Below are 25,508 nucleotides of genomic sequence, written 5' to 3' on the forward strand. Positions count from 1 at the left end.
CCCCCCCCCCCCACTCCCGGCTCATGCTCAGTCTTTCTCTGTCTCTCAACAAATAAATAAACATTAAAAAAAAGAATGGCCTTGGAGTCACAGACAGTTGGTATGCAGGGACCAGTGAGCCCTGGAGCACTATGACACCTGCTAAGTGAGGCGTGGGCTCACCCCCTAACTTCACCATACTAAGAGTGTCTTATGTGCCTGTCCTTGCCAGTTAATATTATCCCTCCTACCCTTTGGGTGATAGATACTATACTACTGGTGTTTCCAGGTTTTTAAGTGCTTTCAAGCTTACCCCACACATCAAGTAGATTAGAGCCTAGCACATATTAATACTACAGTACTGCATTCCTTTCATGGCCTTTTGAAAAACTGACTTATCCCGTGCACATTCAGCCTTTTTCATCATAGTTTGGAGAACAGTGCTAATTAACGTGTACATTTAGGAACATCCTAGATTTTAAGTTAAAATGTGCTGGTATCTAAATGTCCACCACCACTACCACTCCCCACGAACAGTGGAATGGGTGTCTGGTTCCTTAGTTGATCATTTTCTGTGGACTTTTGAGCTGTGTGGTGCTCATCTGTACGTGTGATTGGCACCCAGAAGTGTCCTGGAATGAACAGTTGATTCACTTGGTTGGCATTTAGCAATATCATTACATTGGTCATCAGCCACTTTTGCATCCTATGGTTTTAAACAAGAAGAAATCTTGCAAAATCAGTGCAGTGAAATGCTGCACATGCAGGTAAGGTTACAGGGTAGAGAAAGCAGTTCCTCAGGAGGCTCCTTTTTAGATGAATGTCATTGGGCTGTGGAAAGGAAAGAGAAGGGTACTGTAGACCTGAGTCACTTTGCAGAATTGTCTGCTGCGTTCTTTATTCCTGTAAAGAGAAAGTCCATCAGTTGTTTTCTCTGCAGTAGCCGACATGAGATATTCTGTTGTGTGGCATTTACTTTTTTTGTCTTCTGCTTTTTACCAGTATCGTCTTGATTTTTGATGACTATCAGAATAACTAACATGGACATTTGGAAGATAGCCTGCTTCCAAATACATATACACTTGTCTGTTCTGTAAACCCTAGCCCAAACTTTTTCCTTCCCTAGCTGAAAAATGTGCCTCTACCCCTCCTGGTCTTTCCAGGGTGTGGGCCTGTGCTTAGCTGTGTGACTGTGCCCACACGTTGGCATATATTTTGGTGCTACCCAAAAGTAATCAGTTGCCCTTGAAATAACAAGATGAAAAAGAATTGTTTTTCTGAGCCATAACATCTGAAGAGCTGGAAACAGTTGTGTTTGTATGTGTGCCGCTAAAGCCAGTGAATTTCATGTGAAGGAAGGGATTGTAAACCAAGAACAGAAAAGCAGTTTTCCTGGATTTCAGATGACAAACTCAAGCTGTTTAACTCACCCACTCAGCACCTCCACAGCCATCCCTTTAATGTGCTTGCAGGCATTGTCAGTGATTTCTGTTTCTGCAGCTTTTGTTGCCAGAAGACAAATAATAAAATAGCATGCATATACAAACTTAAAGCAGTTTTCTACCAGTGTTTGATTGAGGTTAAACAGAAGCATCCTGATCATGCTGTCAGTTGGCAGGCAAAGGCATATTTTAAAATTCACATAGATTTAAAGAAAGCTAATCTTTTCTGGCTCTATAATAAACTAATTACATGTTTAAAATAGTATAGAGCTGAGTCCCTGTTTCAGATTAAGCCTCGTAATGGCAAGGTCAGGACAAAGCAGACATTTGCCTGGCTTTGCCTGATGTCTCTGGCTTGAGGATCCACAGCACGGTGCCAGCTGTTTCAGAGCCTGAATAGGTCTGCCAAGGATGGCCAGGTAATACTGACTTGACTCACTAATGGGTTAATGCTCTCTGAGCACAGAAGCCACCAGACGTGCCACAGAGGAAGACCTGGATACTTAATAGTTTATGGCAGTAATCTTGTTTGGTTGTTCCCTAAAAGAGGTGATCCCAGGTCAGGTTAGGACATGCCAGTAGTGTCTCTTTTGGGGTATATCTGAGAAAAAAGGTGTCCTTTCTAAACATGATCTGGTTTCAACAAGGCTGACTTCATAGCTAGTCATTCTTCCACTCTTTCCCTTCTTTTCATAATCCTAGGGACCATGTGCAGAAACTTAGAGATGGGAACATGTCATTCAGTAACATAGATTTTTGTTCTTGTTCCTTCATGTTCCTTGGTCACCTGTTAGTGGTGCCTCTCTCCTTAGGCAGTTTGGTGATGTCAGAGGGAAACATATACGGACAGTGGTGAGAGCTTCACTCTGGAGTTAGCCTTGGGCTTGATTACTAGCACCACCAGACAAGCTACTTAAATTTTCTGTACCTCAGTTTCCTCCTGACAGGCTTGTCGTGAAAATAAGTGAGATTAGGTTTGTCAAGCACAGAGACTTGGCCTTGGTAGATGTCAAATACATTAAGTTCTTTCAGATTGCAGGTGAAGTAGACTCTTCTTTTGGATTTTTCTGTTCTTGTTTTTCTTTGGATGTGCCTTGGAGGAGACTTAGTACCAGAGTGTGTTCTCTATGATTTTGAGTCTGCCTCTGAGGGCTCTGGGCCAACCTCATTACCAAGAATGAGGCCCTTTAGCATCTCAAGGCAGGTAAGGAGTCAGCTCTTCTCCCTAGATGGACATGACACCTTTGTGCCAAGCCCTTGCTCCTCCAAGTAGCTCACACACTGTCATGTTGCCCTTCTTAGCATCTCTTATTACAGAGAACCGTAAATCTACTAATTAGGCTGTCATCTTGTTTTTGGAAATTGGATTGTATAATTGAAGTTAATACTCAAAGGGGAGACTTGCTACTTCACATTTTACAGTGGATGGTTATTTCCATCTTCACTCACGTGAGGATTGGTCATTGAGCTCATGTTTTATAACATTGCCAAGTATAATTCAGGTTTGTTTTGTGGCTGTTGCCCCTTTTCACCAATTCACTGATTAAACAAATATTTTTTTGAACACCTACTATGTACCAGGCCCCATGCCAGGTGCTAAAGCTATAATAAGACATGGTGTCTGGTTGTGAAGAGTTCTATATGTGTTTGGGGAGACACGTTCTCCTCAAATTATAAAACAAGGCAGACTGAAGTTGGATGGCTTGGTGGCTGGCTGGATGGGTGGGTAGAAGATACTACCTACCCATGCTTTGTGCTCCCTGCACTTCATCCCTTTAACCAGTGTGGTAATCCAGACATTGGAACCGACGTTGTTTCTGGGTATTACTGTTCTACCTTAAGGCCAGGAGATCAGAGTTTGTCTCAGCGTGGCGTCCACTTACTAGCTGATTGACTTCAGGTACTCCCTTGTATCTCTTTGGCCCTTTGTTTCTTTCACTATAAAGTTAAGGCTGCGTGTTACTAGATGGGTTTCACAGCCCTCTCCATTTTCCCCAGTTTACTTTTTACTGAACTTCCTGCTCTGATCACTTATATAATGCCATGAAAGTGATTATTAAACTCTGATGTATTCCTGAATTCTGGTCATGTATTTCCAAGGCCTTTTTATTCTGTTTCCACCCACAATAAATTTTCAAACTGGAAAAACTTGTAGCTTTATTGTTTTTTAATCTAAGTGAAAATTATGTTAATAGTAAAACTATTTCTGTTCTACTTTGTTCTACTCTGTGGAGTCCATTTCAAGAATGTTCTGTAACTTCATGGTGTTTAACCCTTTGAGGCATCCATTTCGTGTAGCTAGCTGTGCATGGTCTCCACAGGGAATTGACATAGTGTGTGCCCGTGTGGGAAAGGGAAATGGATTCAGTAACAACATCAGGGAAGAAGCTTGGAGAAAGAGAGCAGGAGCTGCCAAAGGCTATAACTTTAACCTGCTTTCTGGGGATTGTAATTCTATTGACTGCATGCCTTTAACTGCTTCTCCCTCAGTCTGGGGAGAAGGATGGGCAGGGGATTGGAAGCAGGAGGGCTCATGGGGAGGGGCAGGGTGCTGCCGACAGTGGGTGTGGGCAGAGGTTGCAAGGCTGCCAGGGTTCTCTTTGTGCCGGAAGTGCAGGTTTGGCTGTAAGGAATGGAATGTTCCCTCTTGCCCTCCAAGAACAGAAACAGCTGTGGAAGAGCTTGAAAAGATTACTAAATGAAAAAAAAAATTAATATGAAAATAAAAGCCACATAGAAAATCCAACAAGACTGCAGTAGAGTAGTAGCCGTCTTTTTCATGCTCTTCGAGAGAACTTTCTTCCTATCTAGGATTCCTTTTTTTCATTTGAGGGCAGGACAAATTGTCTGCCCAGCCCTTCCTCTTCTAAGAAAGCCTCATGTGTCTCATTTTGCTTGGGTAAAGAATGGGTTCATTATGCTGATTATCAGATGATTGCTATTATTTTATTCGGTTTAGTGAGAGACTAGAACCTGTCACTTACTGCATGAAAACTTGAAGCAAACGTTAATTTTCAAAGGAGGTCTCTGTGGGTAGAGGATTATTGTTAGCAAATTTAACAGAAATCTTGTTTCAAGCTGGAAATTTAATCCTTCAGCCAAGTTCCTGACAATATTTATTTTAGAACATTGTCTTTTTAAAATAAGTCCCTTAATGGTTTAAACTTAGTGTTTTAAACAAGAGTAAGAGTAGAGCTAGCCTGGGACTTGTCTTACACATCAGGGTTGATTGTGCAATGCTTTATGTGAATGTTTATTTAAGTTTTCTTCTCTGTCTAAAAGGCTTGCTTGCCTATTACAGCTGGTATTCCATATAGTCAGAAATAATAACTGTTTCTGATTTCAGGTCTGTTTTATGCTATCATGCTTTCTGTACTTGCTTTTGAACAACAGGTTAGCCCCAAAGAAGATAAAATCTAGTGGAAGCTAGCTAAAACCTAGACTCTACCAGTTTCTAATAAGAAGGACCAGCCTCACACTTGCCCCTCAGATGGCGGCACTACTTGGCTCTTTGTCATGTCCACTCAAGGATCTTTGCCCTGAGTGTAATGATGTAGTGTTTTGCACAGTTGAGGAATGAGAAGGAATGAGAAATGGAATATGTGATTATTATTTTTGAGACTGAATATATCCTCAGGAAGTTCATCAAGTGATATTTTGCTGTCTTAACAGTGGGAGCTGATAAGTACCTCAGGATTGGGGTGTGGCTTTTTCAGTAGTTATTTTTACCCAGTCTGTCTTTTTGGCATTTTGCTTGAAGGATAGTCTATGAAAGGGATTGTATGAGATTGCATGCTAATTCAGGGAGGCTCCTGAAAATTATAGGGATTAGCTACTGTCCCAGCTCATCCTGTCTTCAGCCTATTATCAATTCTTAGTTTTGTGAATGCCCACATGTCCTCTTTTCTGTCCATGCCTATCCATGCTGGGTGGAGAAGTGGCACAGGACAGAATGAGATGACCATCCACAGGCAGTACAAGGTCAAGGACCCTTCTTCCCTGTCTCCCTTGCCTTTTTTTTTTTCTTTCTAAGAAAAAAGATAATCTGGATCCCAGTGGCCTGAAAAATTACTCTCTCTGTTTTACTCTGCACATATAATCACAGCTTGATTCTATAGCCCCAGTTCTAATCCTTATTTTCTAAGTGGTGGGAACTTGAACTTAGAAAACACCGATTCTGCTTCCCAGACCTGGGAAGACTAGGGACGGTTAGGTTGGACTCAGAGTCTCAGTCACTGGAAAGGCAAGGGGGAAATTCCAGTGATTCTCAGCTCTCCTTGCACAGAACAATCTGGGGAGCTTTAAAAATGCACCTCTACCTTAGCCTTACCCACACCAATTGAATCAGAATCCCTGGGAGTAGGGCAGGAGTATGTAAAGCCTCCCCAGGTGATTCTAATGGGCAGCCAGGGGAAAGAATTAATACTTAAGAGAAGTCAGGGCCTTGTCCAGAGAACTGCCTTTGAAAGAGCCTGTCATTATAAATCAAAGGCCACTTCCCAGGCCCTCTCCTAAAGCTGTATCTTTGCATTACTCTGCAGTGGCACCCAGCCCCCTGGGTCTCCTCGTGACTTGTGGTTTTCATTGGGCTTTTCACGTGACCTTTATCATCGACCGCTCAGGAGATGCATATATTAGAATGCAGGCATTTGGCAGCCTCATTCTGAATTGTCATTGCCCACAAGTCAAAGCAGTGAGACCTACTTGAAATGCTGGTCCTATGTGTAAGGTAGATGAATATTGTGTCTAAAAGCAGTCTTTTGCAGATTGTCCCCACTGAAATCCCTTAGAAGGCCAGGTGGATGCCTGCAATCTGCCTGGTGGGGAGCAATGGGTCTGGCTTAGGGGTTGACAGCCATAGCTCTCATTTTGCTACTTTTGAGACAGCACAAAAAAAGAGAGGGAGGGGTTGTCTTCAAAAAATAAATAAATAAATAAATAAAATGGAAGGTAGGCAGGGGCCTTTAAGAGTTAAATTACACAACTCCCTTTTTATTTTTAAAGTCAGTGGATTCCTTGTTGCCGTTGCTGAGAAAGATAAATTGATACCACATGTTGCTTCCAGACAAAACCCTCTCTGTGTTCCAGGGGGAGCACATGCAGCTGGTGTCTGGGTTAGTGGACAGTCTCCACAAGGTAAACATGGGTTGGAAGGGGCTGGAGTGGACATAGGGTAGCAACAGTTAGGAAATTACCAGTCACTCCTGACTGACACAGCACCTTTGAAATACTTTTAAGAGTCTGAAATCTTCCTGGAAGGAGCCGCCCTCTCACCTTTTGGCTTAAATTATACGATGCTCGGAAAACAGTAAGTGAACGTTTCTGATGTCACTGCTTCCGTATGTGGGATTTGACAGTTGAGAGCCTCTTTTGTGCTTGGCACTTCAGTGAGTACTTTGCATGCGTAATTTCATTTAACCTTCCCGAAGATCCTAGAGTTAGGCAGAGAGGGTAATTTTATCCTCATTTTGTGAAAGGGGCATCTGAGGTTCACTCAGTTGCCCAAGGTCATTGGACAAATGTCAGAGCCAGGATTCTAGCTCGGACCTGACTGACATCAGAGTCTGTACTCTTCCTTCAACATCATGCTGCCCCACCTCCATTAGCCACCTTAAATTGTGTGTGTGAATTATCCACTTTGTAAAGTTCCAGTGGGGAATACTTGGTCATTTCAGGCAGCTTCTCTTGGACACCTAACCTAATCTGTTCTGGGTCCATGTGTCTTCACAATCAGTTGGCATATATGTAGTGACCATGTGCACTTTAATATTAGTAATAAATGTATCTTACAGTAGAAAACTGCCTTTCAGGAGAGCAAGAAAAATAATTACCAGATTCTGATAAGTACAGTCATCTTTATGTTAATTTCTTCAAGGAGAACCAAGCAAAGAAATCTCATGCTGACTGTGGGCCACAGCCCAAAGTGTGAAATCGAGTTCCTTCATACTACCTCCTTCACACACTTTCTGCACATACCTCCTTGAAGGATTAGGCCACTAAATACAGCTGCAATCACACAGGACACAGGTTTTCCAGATCTCTTCCTATTTAACTCCATCGAAAGCATCTAAAGCATTTCTGTCCCAAGCTTGCTTGGGTGTAAATCATTTTGTAAAAGAGAGCATTGACATAAAATGGGATGAAGAGTATTCTTCTCTCTGCTCTCTCTTCAGACACATTGTGTTAGAGATGCTTTAAGGATTCTCTAAATCTTTGGGGCAGGTTGGGAAAAAAACTGGCATATTTGTCCCTGACACTAAAGTTTCTTCCTAGAAAATGTTTGCTTTCCTATAATTTCCAGTATCTGGATTTCTTAGTAGTGAACTTAAATAACCAGAACTATTCACATGATTTGGGGTTGAGGTTGTAGCGTAGCTTCGTGGCTCCTTTAGTAAGTGTGATGACAGAATGGCCTGTGCTCTAGCAATAGGACTTTTGGTTGTTAATATTTACCTTATCAAGTTAACATTAAGGAAAACACATCCTTAGTACTTCAGCCAATTAACAATGGCTTGCCTTACAAAGTATTAGAAAAGTTAATTCTAGTCTTGTCACAGCATTTTTTTTTTTAATGTTTTATTTTTGAGAGAGACAGAGACAGAATGCAAGTAGGTTAGGGGCAGAGAGAGAGGGAGACACAGAATCCGAAGGAGGCTCCAAGCTGTCAGCACGGAGCCCGATGCAGGGCTCAAACTCACAGAGCTGTGAGATCATGACCTGAGCCAAAGTCAGATGCTCAACCGACTGAGCCACCCAGGCACCCCAGCCATTCTTCCTTTACTTCAGCTCCCAATCCCCAAACTAATGTAAAATCCTAGAAATATAAACTGTTTTGTATGGTATATGAATTAGTGGAAAACTATAGAATATTTTCAATGGCGGTTTTTATAGTTTAAAATACAAGTAGGGAGGCACCTGGCTGGCTCAGTTGGAAGAGCACGTGACTCTTGATTTTCAGGTTGTGAGTTTGAGCCCCACATTGGGTGAGGAGATTATAAAAAGGATAAATAAACTTTAAAAAAAAATAAATAAAGTACAGTACACCGGAAACTAATTTACAGACCATAATATAGAGGTCTTTAGAGAACTTAAATGATAGATCATGAGATTTTACAGTTGGCCTGTTTTTAGAAATCCCACTTCTCATTTCTGGGACTGATTTGAAGGAGTATCATCCCTTTGAAATCTTACAGAAGTCATATCGCCATTAACTTTTGTTATCAGGGAAGGTGTGGGGAAACACCATACTCCTGACATTTTATCTGGCATTTATTTATTTATTTACCTTTTCCTGCTTTCCCAAAATTTAGGTAGAGAAACTACTGATTAGAATCATGACCTGTAAGAAAACCAGAATCTATTTCTGGAATCCACCTTGTTAGGATGAGGGAGCATTTGAACTGGAAATGGACAGAAGGACCATATTTATTGGCCTTTGGATTTTATAAATGAATTATGGATTTTATAAATGGGAAGCTGGCCAGCCTATATGTATAGAGGCTCCTGAGATAGGGGACTGTCACAATGGTGGTGGCATTGTGTTGTCTTGGTCATATAACCTGAAAAACCTGTCTGAGTGTTGTGTAGGTAATATGCCTAAGGGCATGCATTCTGCTAGTAATAATCTCTAAAACAAGAGTAGAGCAAAGAGTGGAAACTGAAGCTAGTCACCGATTTAATAAGTCAGGTTTTGTTTCAGAACCTAAGGACAGTTAACATTGGTTGGTATGGTGACCATTGCCCTCTCCCTAGAAGGAATGCTATCATGGCCTCCTTAGTAAAGAAACACAAACATGGGCTGTGTGAGCCTTCACTTTCTTGTTAGTTCTTCTGAAAGACTTTCTTTAAAAAAAAAAAGGTTTATTTTTAATTTAGGAAAGACCTATCAAATTATTATCCCTATTTCATAAACAGAATTACAGTAATAAAGTTGTGCTTTTATATCCTTGTTCTTTATTAAATGTTTCTTTAAAATGTTAACAGAAATAGGTTAAACGATGACTTCGAAATAATTTGGTGACAAACCTGTGAAAGGTTATATAGTAAAAGCATTGGATTTGAGTACGGAAAACAAATTTCACTTTGGGTTATATAGGCAGTGTGACCCTGCTGTAAGTTATTTAATATCTCTCAGCCTGAGCCCTCATATAGATGATGAGAGCACTGATACCAACTTTGCAGGTTTATTATAAGGATTAGAGACCATGAATTTAAAAGCTATGGCTCAGTAACTGGCAGTGCTCTAATTAGGCAGGTTCTCATTTCTTCACCCTTGAGATCAGGGCTCTGGGCCCTGACATCTTGTCCTGTGCTTCTGGTCCTAAATGTGGGTATTCCAGCCCCTTTACCACATGTCCTTACAGAAGCTTAATTTCTGTCTACAAATTTTAGGCAATTGTAGCTTGAAATTTTGTTAAATTATACATATACATTGTTGAAGTTTAGAGTTGTAGTAATAGATGACTATTAGAAAGTTCATGTAGGGCATTTTGGAATTCTGTAAAGTGTTCCTTTTTTTTGTAGTTGGTTTGGAATTGGTGAAAATAAAAATACATTTAAAAAATACTATTCTCTAAGAGCTTTTTTTTTTTTTTTAAGTTTATTTATTTTCAGAGAGAATGCACCCGTGAATGGCGAAGGGGCAGAGAGAGAGGGAGAAAGAAAGAATCCCAAGCAGACTCTGTGCTGATAGCAGCCCATGTTGGGGTCAAATTCCAGAACCATGAGATCATGACCTCAGTCGAAATCAAGAGTCTGATGTTACAGACTAAGCCATCCAGGCACACTCCTTCCCCCTCAAGTGCTTTTTAAAGAGGGGATAACAGGATACTTAAGATTGGTCATTATTAATCCTAGGTGTTATATGAACTCATTCCAAAACCTAGAGCAGAGGGGCCTGGCCAGGGTTCCACATTGCTCCCATATAGCTTCAGAACCTTCCTGTTTTCACCAAGAAGTTTAAGTTTTTTATTTAATATATCTAGTCATTTGAGTACTCAGATAGTAGAACCACCTTGCACCTGCCTGCTTTTTGAACCCTACAGAGTGAATTTTAAGAACGTGCTTTGAATCTGTTTTATTAAGGGTTTTACTTTTTAAAGAAACATAATTTCTGAACCATTAGTAGACATGCCATTATTTTATTTATTTATTTATTTATTTATTTATTTATTTATTTATTTTTTAATATGAAATTTATTGTCAAATTGGTTTCCATTATTCTTTTAAAAACCAGAAGAGTAAAAGGGAATCAGAGTATATAGTCTCCTGGGCAACATTCGTCTTATCAGATACTCACTATGTTGCCTGTTTTTTTCTCTCAACTGTGTCTTTATGGGCATATCATAGAAATGCCAACTTATGACCCGTGGTTGTTCATGTTCATTGCCCAACCTGAACTGCAGGCCCTCCTTACATAGGAACACATACATGGGAATCACTGAGTATTTTGAGTTACTTATGGTAAAATCCTGCCCACTTTCTGCGTTCTAAAAACATTCTGGTAGAACACATGTATTTGTATCTTCTACATAAATACAGTGGTGATTGCCAATTTTTTTTTTCAACGTTTATTTATTTTTGGGACAGAGAGAGACAGAGCATGAACAGGGGAGGGGCAGAGAGAGAGGGAGACACAGAATCGGAAACAGGCTCCAGGCTCTGAGCCATCAGCCCAGAGCCCGACGCGGGGCTCGAACTCATGGACCGCGAGATCGTGACCTGGCTGAAGTCGGACACTTAACCGACTGCGCCACCCAGGCACTCCGTGATTGCCAATTTTTTAAAAACTATGGGAACTTCTAGGATTATTTGTATTTCATATACTGCACAAGGCAATACTTTTTGTCTTTAACTTGTGAGTAAAAACTCATCTGTCCTGTAGTTTCTGTTCCAGATGTGGAGAAGACCATCATCTCCTCTCTTTTACTGCACATGAGGCATTTTATAGATTAGAATGAGCCCGCATCAGGTGATGAGCTCTCCCCACCATGGACTCTGTGTTTTATAATAGCAATAAGAACACCCTGACTTGGTAGAGTGATCAGTTCCTAAAGCATATTACCATATATCATTCTTACATCATCCCTGTCAGGGAGGGATGGTTTGGATGTTGTTATGGCTATAATGAAGATAGAGAAGTGAAGTTGTTGCAGACAGATTAAATGATTTGCTCAAGGTCACATGGTTGATCATTGCAGAGATAGGACTGGATCTAGGTCATCCCAGCCAACCAAGCTTATCTACCAAGCTGAGAGGAAGATCTTGCAAGATGGCTGCAGTTGTTAGGATTTTAAAGATATTTTACTCTTTTTTTTTAATCCTTTAATATGAAATAGTTTTAAATGTACAGAAAAGTTGGAAAACTACTGCAGAGTTCTCATATCCCAACATCAAGTTTCCCGTTGTTAACATCTTACCTTAAAGTTTAGTACATTTGCCATAACTAATGAACTAATATTAATACCTTACTGAAGTCCATACGTTATTCAGATCTCCCTCATTTTTACCTAATGTCCTTTTTCTGTTCCAGCATCCTGTCCAGGTTGCTACGTTACATTTAATCATCGTTCTTCCTTAGATTCCTTGTGGGTCTGACAGTTGGGAAGAGTATGCAACAGACATTTTTTAAATGCCCCTTAATTGGTATTTGTCTGATGTTTTTCTCATAGTTAGACTGGGGTGACGGTTTTTAGAAGGAAGACTACAAAAGAGGGTACCATTTTCATCGTATCATATCAAGAGTACATATTATCAACATGACTTAGCCCTATTGATGTTGACCTCGATCACCTGAGATAGTGTTTGTTTCTCTACTGTCAAGTTACTTTTTCCCTCCTTTCCAGACTGAACTCTTTGGAAGGAAGTTACTATGCTCAGACTGCATTGCCTGGAAGGGAAATATCTATATAAATTACTTGAAATTGTTCTGAATGGGCAACTTGCTTATTTCTGTCAACTCAGCAAATTTTACTCTACCATTTTCTTCTTCTTTTTTTTTTTTTAAAAAAAATTTTTTTTTTCAACGTTTATTTATTTTTGGGACAGAGAGAGACAGAGCATGAACGGGGGAGGGGCAGAGAGAGAGGGAGACACAGAATCAGAAACAGGCTCCAGGCTCCGAGCCATCAGCCCAGAGCCCGACGCAGGGCTCGAACTCACGGACCGCGAGATCGTGACCTGGCTGAAGTCGGACGCTTAACCGACTGTGCCACCCAGGCGCCCCCTTTTTTTTTTTTAATGTTTATTTTGAGAGAGAACGAGAGTGTGAGCACAGAAGGGGCAGAGGGAGAGGAAGAGAGAGAGAGAGAGAATATCCCAAGCAGGCTCCACACCGTCAGCTCAGAGCCCGACATGGAGCTCGATCTCATGAACCATGAGATCATGACCTGAGCTGAAATCAAGAGTTGGATGCTTAACCCACGGAGCCACACAAGCACCCCACCATTTTTTTTTCTTATACCTGGCAGACAGGTATGAAATTATGGCAGGAAGAGATGGAGTTATAGAAAGGATAGGTAACAATTCACACCAGTTGAGTTTATAGTAGTGATTAAGAAAAGGTAGATGCTGCCTTTATACTAGTGGAGGAGGGAACCATAAGAAAATAGAGTAGCCCCTTGAGTGATTAATTACCCTTAGAGAGCCAGGGAGGTTTGTTGCAAAATGGAAGAGTGCTGTGGTAATAAAATTATATAAGTGTGAACTTCAGTGTAGGAAATAGTATTCTAGAAAAGGACAACAAAACTTAGGAATTTGGGGAAAACAATGTCATTGAGCATATACATTTCCAGCATCTCCTGGATATGAAACCATCTCCCACCTCCTAAATACCACAATTGGCCATTTACAATGTTGTCATTGTTCCGAGCTGGGTGGGGAGCATATCATACAAATGTTTATCTTTTTTTTTTTTTTCTTTTTAATCCTCCAAAAACTAAGGAGGCTTTTAAACATAAGTCTGATTGACTACTTCTGGCTGCTTAGTTTTGGTCCATTTTGTCTCATATTTTGCATTTTCCATTCTCTCCACAGAACTCTATTCGGCACAACCTGTCACTGCACAGCCGTTTCATGCGGGTCCAGAATGAGGGGACTGGCAAGAGCTCTTGGTGGATCATCAACCCTGATGGGGGGAAGAGCGGGAAGGCACCCCGGCGGCGGGCTGTCTCCATGGACAACAGCAACAAGTATACCAAGAGTCGTGGCCGTGCAGCCAAGAAGAAGGCAGCCCTGCAGACAGCCCCCGAGTCAGCAGATGACAGTCCTTCCCAGCTCTCCAAGTGGCCTGGTAGCCCCACGTCACGCAGCAGTGACGAGCTGGATGCGTGGACCGACTTCCGCTCACGCACCAATTCCAATGCCAGCACGGTCAGTGGCCGCCTGTCACCCATCTTGGCAAGCACGGAGTTGGATGACGTCCAGGATGATGATGCACCGCTCTCCCCCATGCTCTACAGCAGCTCAGCTAGCCTGTCACCCTCTGTAAGTAAGCCATGCACCGTGGAGCTACCACGGCTGACCGACATGGCGGGCACCATGAATCTGAATGATGGGCTCTCTGACAACCTCATGGATGACCTGCTGGATAACATCACACTCCCATCGTCCCAGCCATCGCCCACCGGAGGGCTCATGCAGCGGAGCTCTAGCTTCCCATACACCGCCAAGGGCTCTGGCCTGGGCTCTCCAACCAGCTCCTTCAATAGCACGGTGTTTGGACCCTCATCTCTGAATTCCCTGCGCCAGTCTCCCATGCAGACCATCCAAGAGAACAAGCCAGCTACCTTCTCTTCCATGTCACACTATGGCAACCAGACACTCCAGGACCTGCTCACTTCAGACTCACTCAGCCACAGCGATGTCATGATGACCCAGTCAGACCCCTTGATGTCTCAGGCCAGCACCGCTGTGTCTGCCCAGAACTCCCGCCGGAACGTGATGCTTCGAAATGACCCAATGATGTCCTTTGCTGCCCAGCCTAACCAGGGGAGTTTGGTCAATCAGAACTTGCTCCACCACCAGCACCAAACCCAGGGCGCTCTCGGTGGCAGCCGTGCCTTGTCGAATTCTGTCAGCAACATGGGCTTGAGCGACTCCAGCAGCCTTGGGTCAGTCAAACACCAGCAACAATCTCCTGTCAGCCAGTCTATGCAAACCCTCTCAGACTCTCTCTCAGGCTCCTCCTTGTACTCAGCTAGTGCAAACCTTCCCGTCGTGGGCCACGAGAAGTTCCCCAGCGACTTGGACCTGGACATGTTCAATGGGAGCTTGGAGTGCGACATGGAGTCCATTATCCGTAGTGAACTCATGGATGCCGATGGGTTGGATTTTAATTTTGATTCCCTCATCTCCACACAGAATGTTGTTGGTTTGAACGTGGGGAACTTCACTGGTGCTAAGCAGGCCTCATCTCAGAGCTGGGTGCCAGGCTGAAGGATCACTGAGGAAAGGGGAAGTGGGCAAAGCAGGTCAGTGCCCAATGCTATGGCATTTAATAACAAAGTGTGGTTAATTGGCGGGAGGCTGACTTTTATTTACTTTGAACTTTACTCCACATTGAGAAATCGAGAACCATGGAGCAGTGGTACACGGTACATGGCTCCCAACCTGTTCACCTCCAAGTCAGGGCCATCAGGTGCCCCTCTCCGCAGTTTGCTGACAGCTCAGGAATTTTACTGCTAGTAAAAAGAACATACACATATTCAGATATTTCATTCTATTCTTTTTTTCTTTTTTTGTATCTAGTCATCCTCGCTTACCTATGATACAGGTCTCCCTACTTGATGGATGGATGAGGATAGAATGGAAAGGGGGGAGGAAGGGAGACCTTAGGTTACACAAACTTCAAGGTTAAGGACCCAGCCAGAAGACATTCTTAGATGCTCAGGTCCAACACCACCTTTGTCGATCTTCCATGTTATGGTTTCTTCATCTTTTTCCAGTGAAGTAACAATTCACAGGTACTTCTAATTTAACTGTAGAATATATATTCTGGACTCTTTCATGCATGAGTATTTCCACCAAAAGCAAGATCTATTAGGGGTGCCTGGGTGGCTCAGTCGGTTAAGCATCTGACTTCAGCTCAGGTCATGATCTCACTGAGGTCTGTGAGTTCGAGCCCCATGTCGGGCTCTGTGCTGACAACTCAGAGCCTGGATCCTGCTTCGGATTCTGTGTCACCCTCTCTCTCTCTGCCCCTCCCCTGTTTGCACTCTGTCTCTCTCAAAAATAAACATTAAAAAAAACAAAAAAACAAAAAAAACAAGATCTGTTAGATTCTTCACCATAGGACTAATCCTGTTTATGAGTTAGCGTTCAGCATACAAGCATTTAGAGAGCAAAAGATTACATTGGAAACCGTTTTTATGTGAATGAGAAAGAGAGCACTTGGTCATGTGCTTCTTGTTCCTCAACGTGTAAGTGAGGTCAGGTTCCTAACAGTGACGTGAATTGCAAAAGGGGGAAGAGATTTTTTTAAATTGTGGCATTTTAATACTGTTGGAACCAGAAGGATCATATAACATGATGTGGTAAGAAAAGCATTTTATTAAAATCAGAAATCAAGGGTTCAGTTTCACTTCTGCTAGTTTCTGGCCACTATCAGGGGTGTGCCACTTAGCTTCTGAGCCTCAATTTCCACTCTTATAAAAATGAGTAGAATAGCCCCTTTGTTACCTCTCACAGGGTTATTCTAAGCATCAAATGCACCGAAGTATATGGAAGTGCTTGTAAAACTGCAGTGGGCTGAAATAAGTATGGTGTAATTAGGTAAACATACTGATTGATAGAAGAGTAAGCACAGAGCCCAGAAAGGCTAAGTAGTTTGCTGAAGGTCACACAGCTGGACCCAAAATCCGTATTTCCTGAATGGCTTGAACCATGATAGTTTTCCCTAATTTTCTCTAAGTAGAAAAAAATAGGAAGTGCTCTGAACTGAAGCCAGCATAGCAGAAATACACAAGCTTGCCCCAAAACTCTCCTTAAGAAGTAACATGAGCACTGGGGTATTCTGCTGACAGGTTTGTGCCTCCAGACCCTACCCATGTTCAAGAGCTCTGTCTGTTCTGTGCCCCAGCTCCTCTTTTTAAAAAACCTCAGTAAGCTCCTTACACCCTTCTTTAAATGGTGTAAAAGGGAAATGCGATTCAAAGCCATAAAAACCCGGAGCCTTGTTTAACCCTCTGCCCTGGTGAAGGAATTACAAGGGTCCCCTATGGTGAACTCACTGCAGCTCACGGGGTAGTTGTAGAAAGGGGAGTGTCAAGAGTGTTGCGGTGCTGCAGCTTCTCAGCTTTCCCAGGCATAAGCGGGCCCCTAATGGGACTCAGACATCTGTTTTCAGTCATTCAATAGCCCTTGAGATGGTAAAAAGACTGTAATGGAAGCTAAATAGGGTGACACACTTGCATGTCAGCCAGTTCAGTACCAGAACTCAGACTGTGAAGATTTTGCCTTGAGAAATAGAGACATTTGGCTTTTAGAAGAATAGATAGTTTGTTTTCCTTTAAGAAGTGGAATGTGATTGTGGCTTCTAATGACACAAGTAAATTTTAATTTTGGTAGAGTTGTAAAGGAGACCCACTTTCTAATTTGTTGAAAAGAGTTCAGGAGAAAATGTAGTATCAATTTTTGTGTAATTTTTCAAGTGTAGGTTTTCTTTTTAGTTGAATAGCAGACCTTTCTTGTATATGTATAATTCTAAAAGATTGTATAAAAATATTTTAAGGGAGATTTAAATACTTACATTTTAAAAACATGTTTAATGAATTATTATTTGAATAATAAATAACCACTTTTGGGATAATGCATTTTATTATGCCCTAATGGAGCTTTAGGATCGTTTAGTCACCTTTTTCTCACAACATTTTGGGGAGTTTCTTTTGAGAAGATATTTCTTCATTTAAAAATGAAAAGCCACCAAAAATGTCCTGAAAGTAAACTAGCTCAATGTGATCAGAGCAAGAGAAAAAGCATCCTAAAGACGATGGGGTCTTTGAGGGAGTCTGGTTTCTAGGTGTAGGATTTCCATATTGCTTTGGAATGAGTTGTTCTTCTAAACTGCCAGGAGCACATGTGACCTGAAGTATATTTACCTTTAAACTTACTTGTGTCTATCACATTATTGAAGACTCTTAAATTCACAGAACAGGCCTGAAGTCACAACCTCAGACCTCTCTTCTCCCAAATGAAGTACCCCAGCTTCCCAAGAGTTGTTCTAGAATAGCTTTCTTGGTTTGGCTTTTTTTTTTTTTTTTTTTTTAAACAAGTCGCCATGGTGTTCTCCAAACTCCTTTCCTGCCTAAACTGAGGGTCACGTGGCCCTAAATTGCAGTTGTGTAGTTGTGTAGTAAACGGAACGGCTCTGTCCAGTTGACAGTCCTTCTGGAGAGCCGTGGAGAGGTGCTTCTCTGGAGGGCTGGGTGTTTCACACACACGTCATTCATCTTAGACTATGTGTAAAATCCTTTGATCTGTGGGTCTATCTGGAAAAGAAAAAAGAACGATACCTTTTTACCAGTGCCAGCTACTGGGATGTGAAGGGCACTTTCTTCTCTATAAAGCGTGGTGCACATACTTTGAAATTGGCAGTGGAGTTGTCTGTGAGCTAGTGTGGTGGTTGCAACGCTGAGCTTCCATGGAGCCCTCCTGTATCTGACGTGGGTCTCCTCTCAGTGGGAAAGCAGCCTTGACCTCACTGTAGTTTTGAGGTCAAAAGATGCCTAAGTTCACAAGCTCCTTCATTCATCTTCACCTTTTGACATTTGGAGACCCCATTAGGGAACAGCCCAGTATTTAGTTTTAAACTACTTGGAGATAAAGAATGGAAAACATCAAGAAAGAATGTTTCCGCATTCTAATATTCTTTCCACAAAGTGGCCCTAGTAAGAGATACGTGATGATCCAGAACTAAAAAGAAACAGTGGTATACTAGTGTGAAAACAGCAGGATCTAGTGCTGGAGGCCATTTAGAATTTATATTTAGGCTGCTTTCCAAAAGGAGCAAATCTTTGATACTTGTTGAACTAATATTTGAATGCTGTGATCTGTTACATATTCATGTTGGGTAATAGAACTAATTCTGACCAAATACAGACAATGTAGGCTATTTATGTCATGATCTTTTTCTTGATGTAGATATTTCTGTGTTAGGCAGTATAATGTATGATAAATATGAATCTGTAGGTATTGCATGGAGAATATACCCTGTTACTTGCACTTGTGACTGTAGTCTACTCTTTGGTTACAATATGCCAGCCTCAAGAATTCTTCATCTGCAGGGATCTTTATTCTTACCTTTAAAAGAGGCTGCAGTCTGAACTGTCATTCATTGAGAGAATGGCTGTCTGGATCCTTTTAGCGTTGACAACAGTAAAGGAAAATTGACATAGCTGTGAAAAGGGGTTTTCTGTGCAGAGGCTGGTATACTCCTTACATACATCCTTTTCTCTGGCAAGCTGTGATACCCAGCACTGAGGCTGCTCTTCCTGGGCAAAGGGACAGAGCCTGAATGACTCTCACTTTAAGCAGTTGCATTTATAAATGGCTTTCTGGACGGTCTCTTTGGCCACAGAGCTTCTGTGGAGCATGAATAAATGGGGTGAAAATCACCTGAATTACTACTGGAAATTCTTGTAAACTTTAAGCTCCCACTAAATGCTTCTTTTTCCAGGGTTCATAATTCTCAATACTCAACATCTTATAAATAAAGTTTCAGGGTGCCTGGGTGACTCAGTCGGTTTAACATCTGTCTCTTGATTTCGGCTCAGGTCATGATCTCATGGTTTGTGGGATTGAGTCCTACGTTGGACTCTACGCTGACAGCACAGAACTTGCTTGAGATTCATATTCTCTCTCTCTCTGTCTCTCTCTCTCAAAATACATAAATTAAAAAAATAACATCTTCTCAAGTACAGTCTTCCCCCAGGTGCCACATATGCTTCTCATAAGGCTTCCCTTTCTGTATGGAAACTGGAGAAAGGACCTTGACGGGATCTACTTCTGTGCTATTACTGGAGAGATTGGCCAGGGGGCTGCCTTGTTCCTGGGGCGGGGAGAAGGATGTTTGCTGACTGCTTGCTCTTTCCGACTTGGAGATGCATGCTTTAATGCTAGATTTTCATTCCAAGGTGGAGAATCCCCACTTTGTAAGAGGCATCCCCCACTTCACCCTGGTTTTATTAATGTGTTCATTTGATTTAAAAAACATTACTTTCCCCCATCGTCCAAATTGTTTTGAAGTTCCAAAAACTAAAATGAGTTAAAATTTTGTTTTGAAGGGAGCCTGGGTGGCTCATTTGGTTAAGTGTCCAACTTTGGCTCAGGTCATAATTTTGTGGTTCATGAGTTTGAGCCCTGCATCGGGCTCTCTGCTGTCAGCACGGAGCCCGCTTCAGATCCTCTGCCCCTCCCCCCCCCCCCCCCCACCAAATAAAATAAATAAGTTTTTAAAAATGGTAAAAAAGTAAAATTTGTTTAAAAACATTTTTTGGTATGAAAACTAGTAATACTTCTGATATTTAGAGATCCTGTAAATGAGTGTTTCTCAAAGTGTTTCACAGAATACAGATCCTCAAGGTATTCCTGGGTATTATGTAGAAAATGCATTCTGTGGTCAAATTTGAGGACTACCATGTTAAACAGTGAAATAGGGATGTTTCGATGTTTCCAGCAGGGTTTCTCAGAGCCTTTTTTAAAAAATATAATTTAGGGGCGCCTGGGTGGCGCAGTCGGTTAAGCGTCCGACTTCAGCCAGGTCACGATCTCGCGGTCCGTGAGTTCGAGCCCCGCGTCAGGCTCTGGGCTGATGGCTCGGAGCCTGGAGCCTGTTTCCGATTCTGGGTCTCCCTCTCTCTCTGCCCCTCCCCCGTTCATGCTCTGTCTCTCTCTGTCCCAAAAATAAATAAACGTTGAAAAAAAAAATTTTTTTAATATAATTTATTGTCAAATTGACTTACGTACAGTGCTCATGCCAACAAGTGCCCTCCTCAATGCCCATCACCCATTTTCCCTTCCCCCCCAACTCCCCATCAACCCTCTGTTGTCCCTATTTAAGATTCTCTTGTGGTTTGCCTCCCTCCCTCTCTGTTTGTAGCTATTTTTTCCCCTTCCCTTCCCCCACAGACTTCTGTTAAGTTTCTCAAGATCCACATGAGTGAAAACATATGATATCTGTTCTTCTCTCAGAGACTTTTTAATATATGTTATGAGCCTTGTAGATAGGATTGCATTGTTTCATAAATTCATTTGATATTTTGAGTCAAATCCTTTTTCTTCAAGAAACCAGGACCAGTGTTCTAAGAAAACCCCTAAAGACATGAGCCAGCTACCCACTTCAGCTCACTGTCCCTGGGGTTCTGTTGTGATGGGAACTGTGGATTTAAAAAGCCTCCCTACAACCCAGTCCAAGTTAAGTATTGTCTGTGTGGTACGGCAGAGGGGCTGTGGGATTTGTAGCAGGCTTCCATTTTCATGGCTATATGTCATTGAGTCAAGTCCCTCCTCTGCTTATCTGTGACCCAAGGTTAAAATGGAAACCTATCCCACAGAGCTCTTGCATGGGCTAATGTCCTTTGGCAACTTTTTAAAAAGTTATTTAATATTTATTGTTACTTAAAATGGCTCCAGAGGTTAATACAGAATAAAGGAGCCAGCCAAGCAAGCCAGTGTTACACTGTTGGCAGAAAGAATGAGTACATTCCTCAATAAACTAGAACCAGTCCATTTTCTTATTAAAAAGGTATAGCAGTTGCCTGTTGGGTGAACCTTTTTGGTGATTTTTCCCTAGAAGTCCCACCTACCAATTTGGAGGTGCCTGTGAGAGAAGCTATTGTTTCACTAACAGCCCTCTGTTAGGGAACTTCTGATGCAGATGGAATGAGAAGGTTTGTATGTGGTACCTAAAATGCTCCCTTAGCAACTTTAAAGGATTGTCTGAGAAATCCTGTCTTTCCTTGGGTGCCAATCAGTATCCAAAGGGCTGGTAGCGCTCTGCTGAGGGAGAAGCCTCGCCTTCCCCCTTCTCTGCTCCCTCATTGTGGCCTCTTCCTGCTGGTAGGGAGCCTGGAAATCTGATCATCCCTCTCCTACTGCCAGCCCATCCCAAGCCATGCAGAGAAATAACGAGCTGTTCCAGCCCTCCTAGGGCTGTCTTAAGAGCCGAAATCCCCAAGGTTGCCCCACAATAAATAACTTGGTGCTGGCAGAGGTCTGGCCATAGACACCCCCACCCCTGGGGCTGGCGGTTTACCCCCTATTGGCTAATGTGACACAATTTGGGATTCCGAAAATGTGGTCGCTGTGCCCTTACCATCTCTTCCAGTGAAAACCCAGAGAAAATGGGCTGTTCTTATCCGGGAGCTTTCCTCCCAAAGAAGCAGGACCAAGACTGGAACTGAAGCACACTACTCCCTAAAGAACCGCTGTGCACTTGGGTGCAGGTGCTGTGTTTTGTTTCTCTTCCCAGTAATAGATGGGACTGCACTCTGTAATTCTAGGTTTTCTGTTTTTTTTTAATAACCTCCTTTTTGCTAAAAATCTATGACATTCATTTATTAAACGATGAGAGTTATTTGGTCATGGAAGCCTCAGAAAGTAATTCCACTGTTTCTGAAGGATAAAACGTTAATTGCCAGTGTTGGTTTGATTGAAGGTTTGTATATCAGTATGTCTTCTCTCTCCCTCTCTCCCCTTTCTCCTCCCTCCTCTGTGTATTTCTCTCTGATGAAAGAAAAGTCTGGATAGTTAAGATTTTCTTTTTTTTAAAGTATTCGCGTCTGTGTGGAGTGTTTGATTTGACTCCCTAAGGGAATTTAACGGCCAAGAAGAGAAGGCCACAGGTTCTGAGGTTGAAATTTTAAATTAATTTCCAGTGGGTTTCCATGTATATGTGCCATTGTAATTATTTGGAACTTCCATTGGTCATTTTATGTTCAGAAATGATCACAAAGCAGTACAGCCCAACATATCTGTAAGTGATCAGAAAATATGTGTTGACTGGTAGACCTGTTATAAGTCAGCCCTTTCCCACTGCCTGAATGCCTTAAGCCAAAGCACTCTGTGTCCAGCCCTGCTCAACCCAGGTTGCCTGCTGGCTGGGGGCCCCGTGGAAGGGAGCTGCAGGCACTTAGTAGGCTGCATAGGGAGAGGAGGGCCACCCATGCCACACAACGTGTGGATTTGCCTCACTCCTGGAGTCTACACTCCTGGCCAGACTGTTGACCTTAGGATGGTCCTTTGTCTCTATTAATCTCGGAGCCACCCTTGAGACCTTCCTTTCAGTTCCCTTCTTGGTTTCCTTCTTCTGTTGTGCTGGTATAATTGTTGCTTCTTGGCCACCACCTGTGTCACCTGCATGTCCTGTCATACCTTACAGGTGGACTATTTGTGGAACTAAAATAGCTCGTTTTGTGTTTTCAGTTTCAGAATCACTTTTGGAAAAATTAGATTATCTTAAAAACCTTGTATATCTAAAGCAGGAAAAGAGGACTTTGGAGTCGGCTCTCTTCAGTACCTAGTTGTGGAACCCTTAGATGGGCTGGCACACTACACCTACATTTGCAGTCCCAAGTCCCAGCGATCTAGTGTGCCCCAGACTGAAGGGATGGCTGCACCCTTCCCCCTGCAACTATCCCCACCCCCAGCGACTAAATGCAGTGAAGTCACACAGGCAAACATAAACACGTGGTGTTCAGCTCATGGTTTATGGCTCTACGCGTTTCTTCCTGGATGACAGTTCCCTCTTGTTTATAAGTGGTGAATCACTAAAGCGCTGATAGCAAGTTGAGAGAGTAGGAAGATGTTAATTTGGAGGCTGGTAATAAAGGATGTGTATGGTAGGATGTACAGAAAAGATGGGAGGAGGTAAATATTAAATACTATTTTTTTTTTATAATTTTTTTTAACGTTTTATTTATTTTTGAGACAGAGAGAGACAGAGCATGAACGGGGGAGGGTCACAGAGAGAGGGAGACACAGAATCCGAAGCAGGCTCCAGGCTCTGAGCTGTCAGCACAGAGCCCGACGCGGAGCTCGAACTCATGACCGTGAGATCATGACCTGAGCCGAAGTCGGACGCTTAACCGACTGAGCCACCCAGGTGCCCCTTAAATACTATTTTAAATTAAAAAAAATTTTTTATTTATTTTTGAGAGAAAGAGTGAGGGGGAGAAGGGGCAGAGAGAGAGGGAGACACAGGTTCCGAAGCAGGCTCCAGACTCTGAACTGTAAGCAAAGAGCCTGACGCAGGGCTCGAACTCATGAACCGTGAGATCGTAACCTGAGCCAAAGTCAGACGCTTAACTGACTAAGCCACCCAGGCACCCCTATTATTTTAGGTTTTTTAATTGTTGTTAAATTAGTTGAATGTTAAAAGTGTGCCTTGTATTGATCCTTAGGTGGTTTCATAAGAAACACAGGGTTTAGAAAGTTAATCAGAAGTCATCCTCCCCAGAAAAGGACATTAAAATTCTATGTTTTGTCCCACAAGCAGTAGGTTCTGCCTGAAATAAGATTAAGTCTGAGCAAATGTGAGTAGGTTTAAAATGCTTCATGGAAGCTTGTAGCATTTAAAGGCTGCTAAGTATTTGAATTGGCAGAGGGGAAGAGAGGGCTATTCCAGAAGGATGTTCATTCATTTCTTCAGCCAACATTTATTTTGTGCCTATTCTATATTTCAACTTTCCAGTCTACTTAGGACATCAAGAAAATTTTATATATTATGCTTCTTTAGGGCAAATACCATGTCTAAGATACTGCTTTTAAAATAATAGGTGCTCCATAAGTATTCGATTTGGGGGGTTTGCTCTGCTTTCAAGGAATTCAGCATATTGGGAGTTCAAGGTCTAAAAAAGTAACCATCTGAGCACTATGTGATTAAGTGCCAGGTGAGTGGCTTAGGAGTTTAGTAGTGAACAGCCTGGGGAAGGTGGGGCTGGAGGACTCCTCTCGACACATGGGTTGATTCACCTGTGTGGGGGAAGCAAACCAGGCAAAGTGTGATTGAACCTGACCATTGGGTGAGGAGGGTTTGAACCCATCAGCAGTAGTGGGAAACAGAGCCTAGGTGAGGACAGTGGAGCCTGAGCCCACAGGTCTCTGCCAGCTAAGTTTTGGGGATATTATAATTAAGGTTACATAACCATGAGTCCAAAAAGACCTAAACATCACTTAAAGGCTTTTGCCTTTAAAACAATTCTTTAAAAGATGTGATACAAATTTTACATGCTATGCTATGTGGTTTGAAAATCTAAGACTCTTTTTTTTTTTTTTCAACATTTATTTATTTTTGGGACAGAGAGAGACAGAGCATGAATGGGGGAGGGGCAGAGAGAGAGGGAGACACAGAATCGGAAACAGGCTCCAGGCTCTGAGCCATCAGCCCAGAGCCTGACGCGGGGCTCGAACCTACTGACCGCGAGATCGTGACCTGGCTGAAGTCGGACGCTTAACCGACTGCGCCACCCAGGCACCCCGAAAATCTAAGACTCTTAAGAAAATATGAAATCTCTACAACTTTGCTGTCAATGGTAAATTAATATGTATCCTATTTCTGCCATGGTAATCACCATATTCGACCCTGGAGGCATCAAGGCTATTGGCTAACATAACCTCTGTCCAATATAAAGACAGAGATAGGACATTCTTCAGTGAAACATATATTAACCATCAACAATCCCTGCAGTTTAAGCCACAGGACAGTCAGTGCCTCTCTGCAGGTCAGCCCTGCCTTCATCCCTCAGCTGTGACACACTAGGATTGTGGTTCCTTCTCCTGTTTCTTCAGTGGTTTATCAGTACAGTGTAAAGGCTGCGTGGAGGGCAGTCCACACTAGGTCCAGATTTTGAAGTGTCCTGGAGGGAAAGGCTTGTCAGCGGACTCTCACCAGCCTTCACAGACAGGCTTCACCTGCCCTCTTGAAGAACCCAGGAATTACTGGGATGTAGCAGAAAGGAGTGCTCACACAGGTCAAGCTTTAACACAAACTGAACTTTTTTTTTTTTTTTTTTTTTTTTTTTTGGGAATAGCATGGGTAGCTGAATGTCTTTCCAGTGTTACCTTTGCCATAAAAAGCTTCTTATAGTAAGCTTT

General features: G+C 42.4%; 1 protein-coding gene across 1 annotated transcript in view; it reads left to right on the forward strand.

Annotated features, from left to right (window-relative positions):
• The window catches only part of FOXO3 (forkhead box O3), a 123,854-nt gene that overhangs the window by 92,558 nt on the left and 5,788 nt on the right, over positions 1-25,508 (forward strand). The window contains exon 3 of the mRNA XM_040474324.1: positions 13,455-14,890. Coding sequence (XP_040330258.1) covers positions 13,455-14,855 — 1,401 coding nt within the window. The 3' untranslated portion in view covers positions 14,856-14,890. The remainder of the gene's footprint in view (positions 1-13,454; positions 14,891-25,508) is intronic.

Source organism: Herpailurus yagouaroundi, unplaced genomic scaffold, assembly GCF_014898765.1.
Source record: "Herpailurus yagouaroundi ecotype Mexico unplaced genomic scaffold, PumYag 139, whole genome shotgun sequence".
Taxonomy (NCBI): domain Eukaryota; kingdom Metazoa; phylum Chordata; class Mammalia; order Carnivora; family Felidae; genus Herpailurus; species Herpailurus yagouaroundi.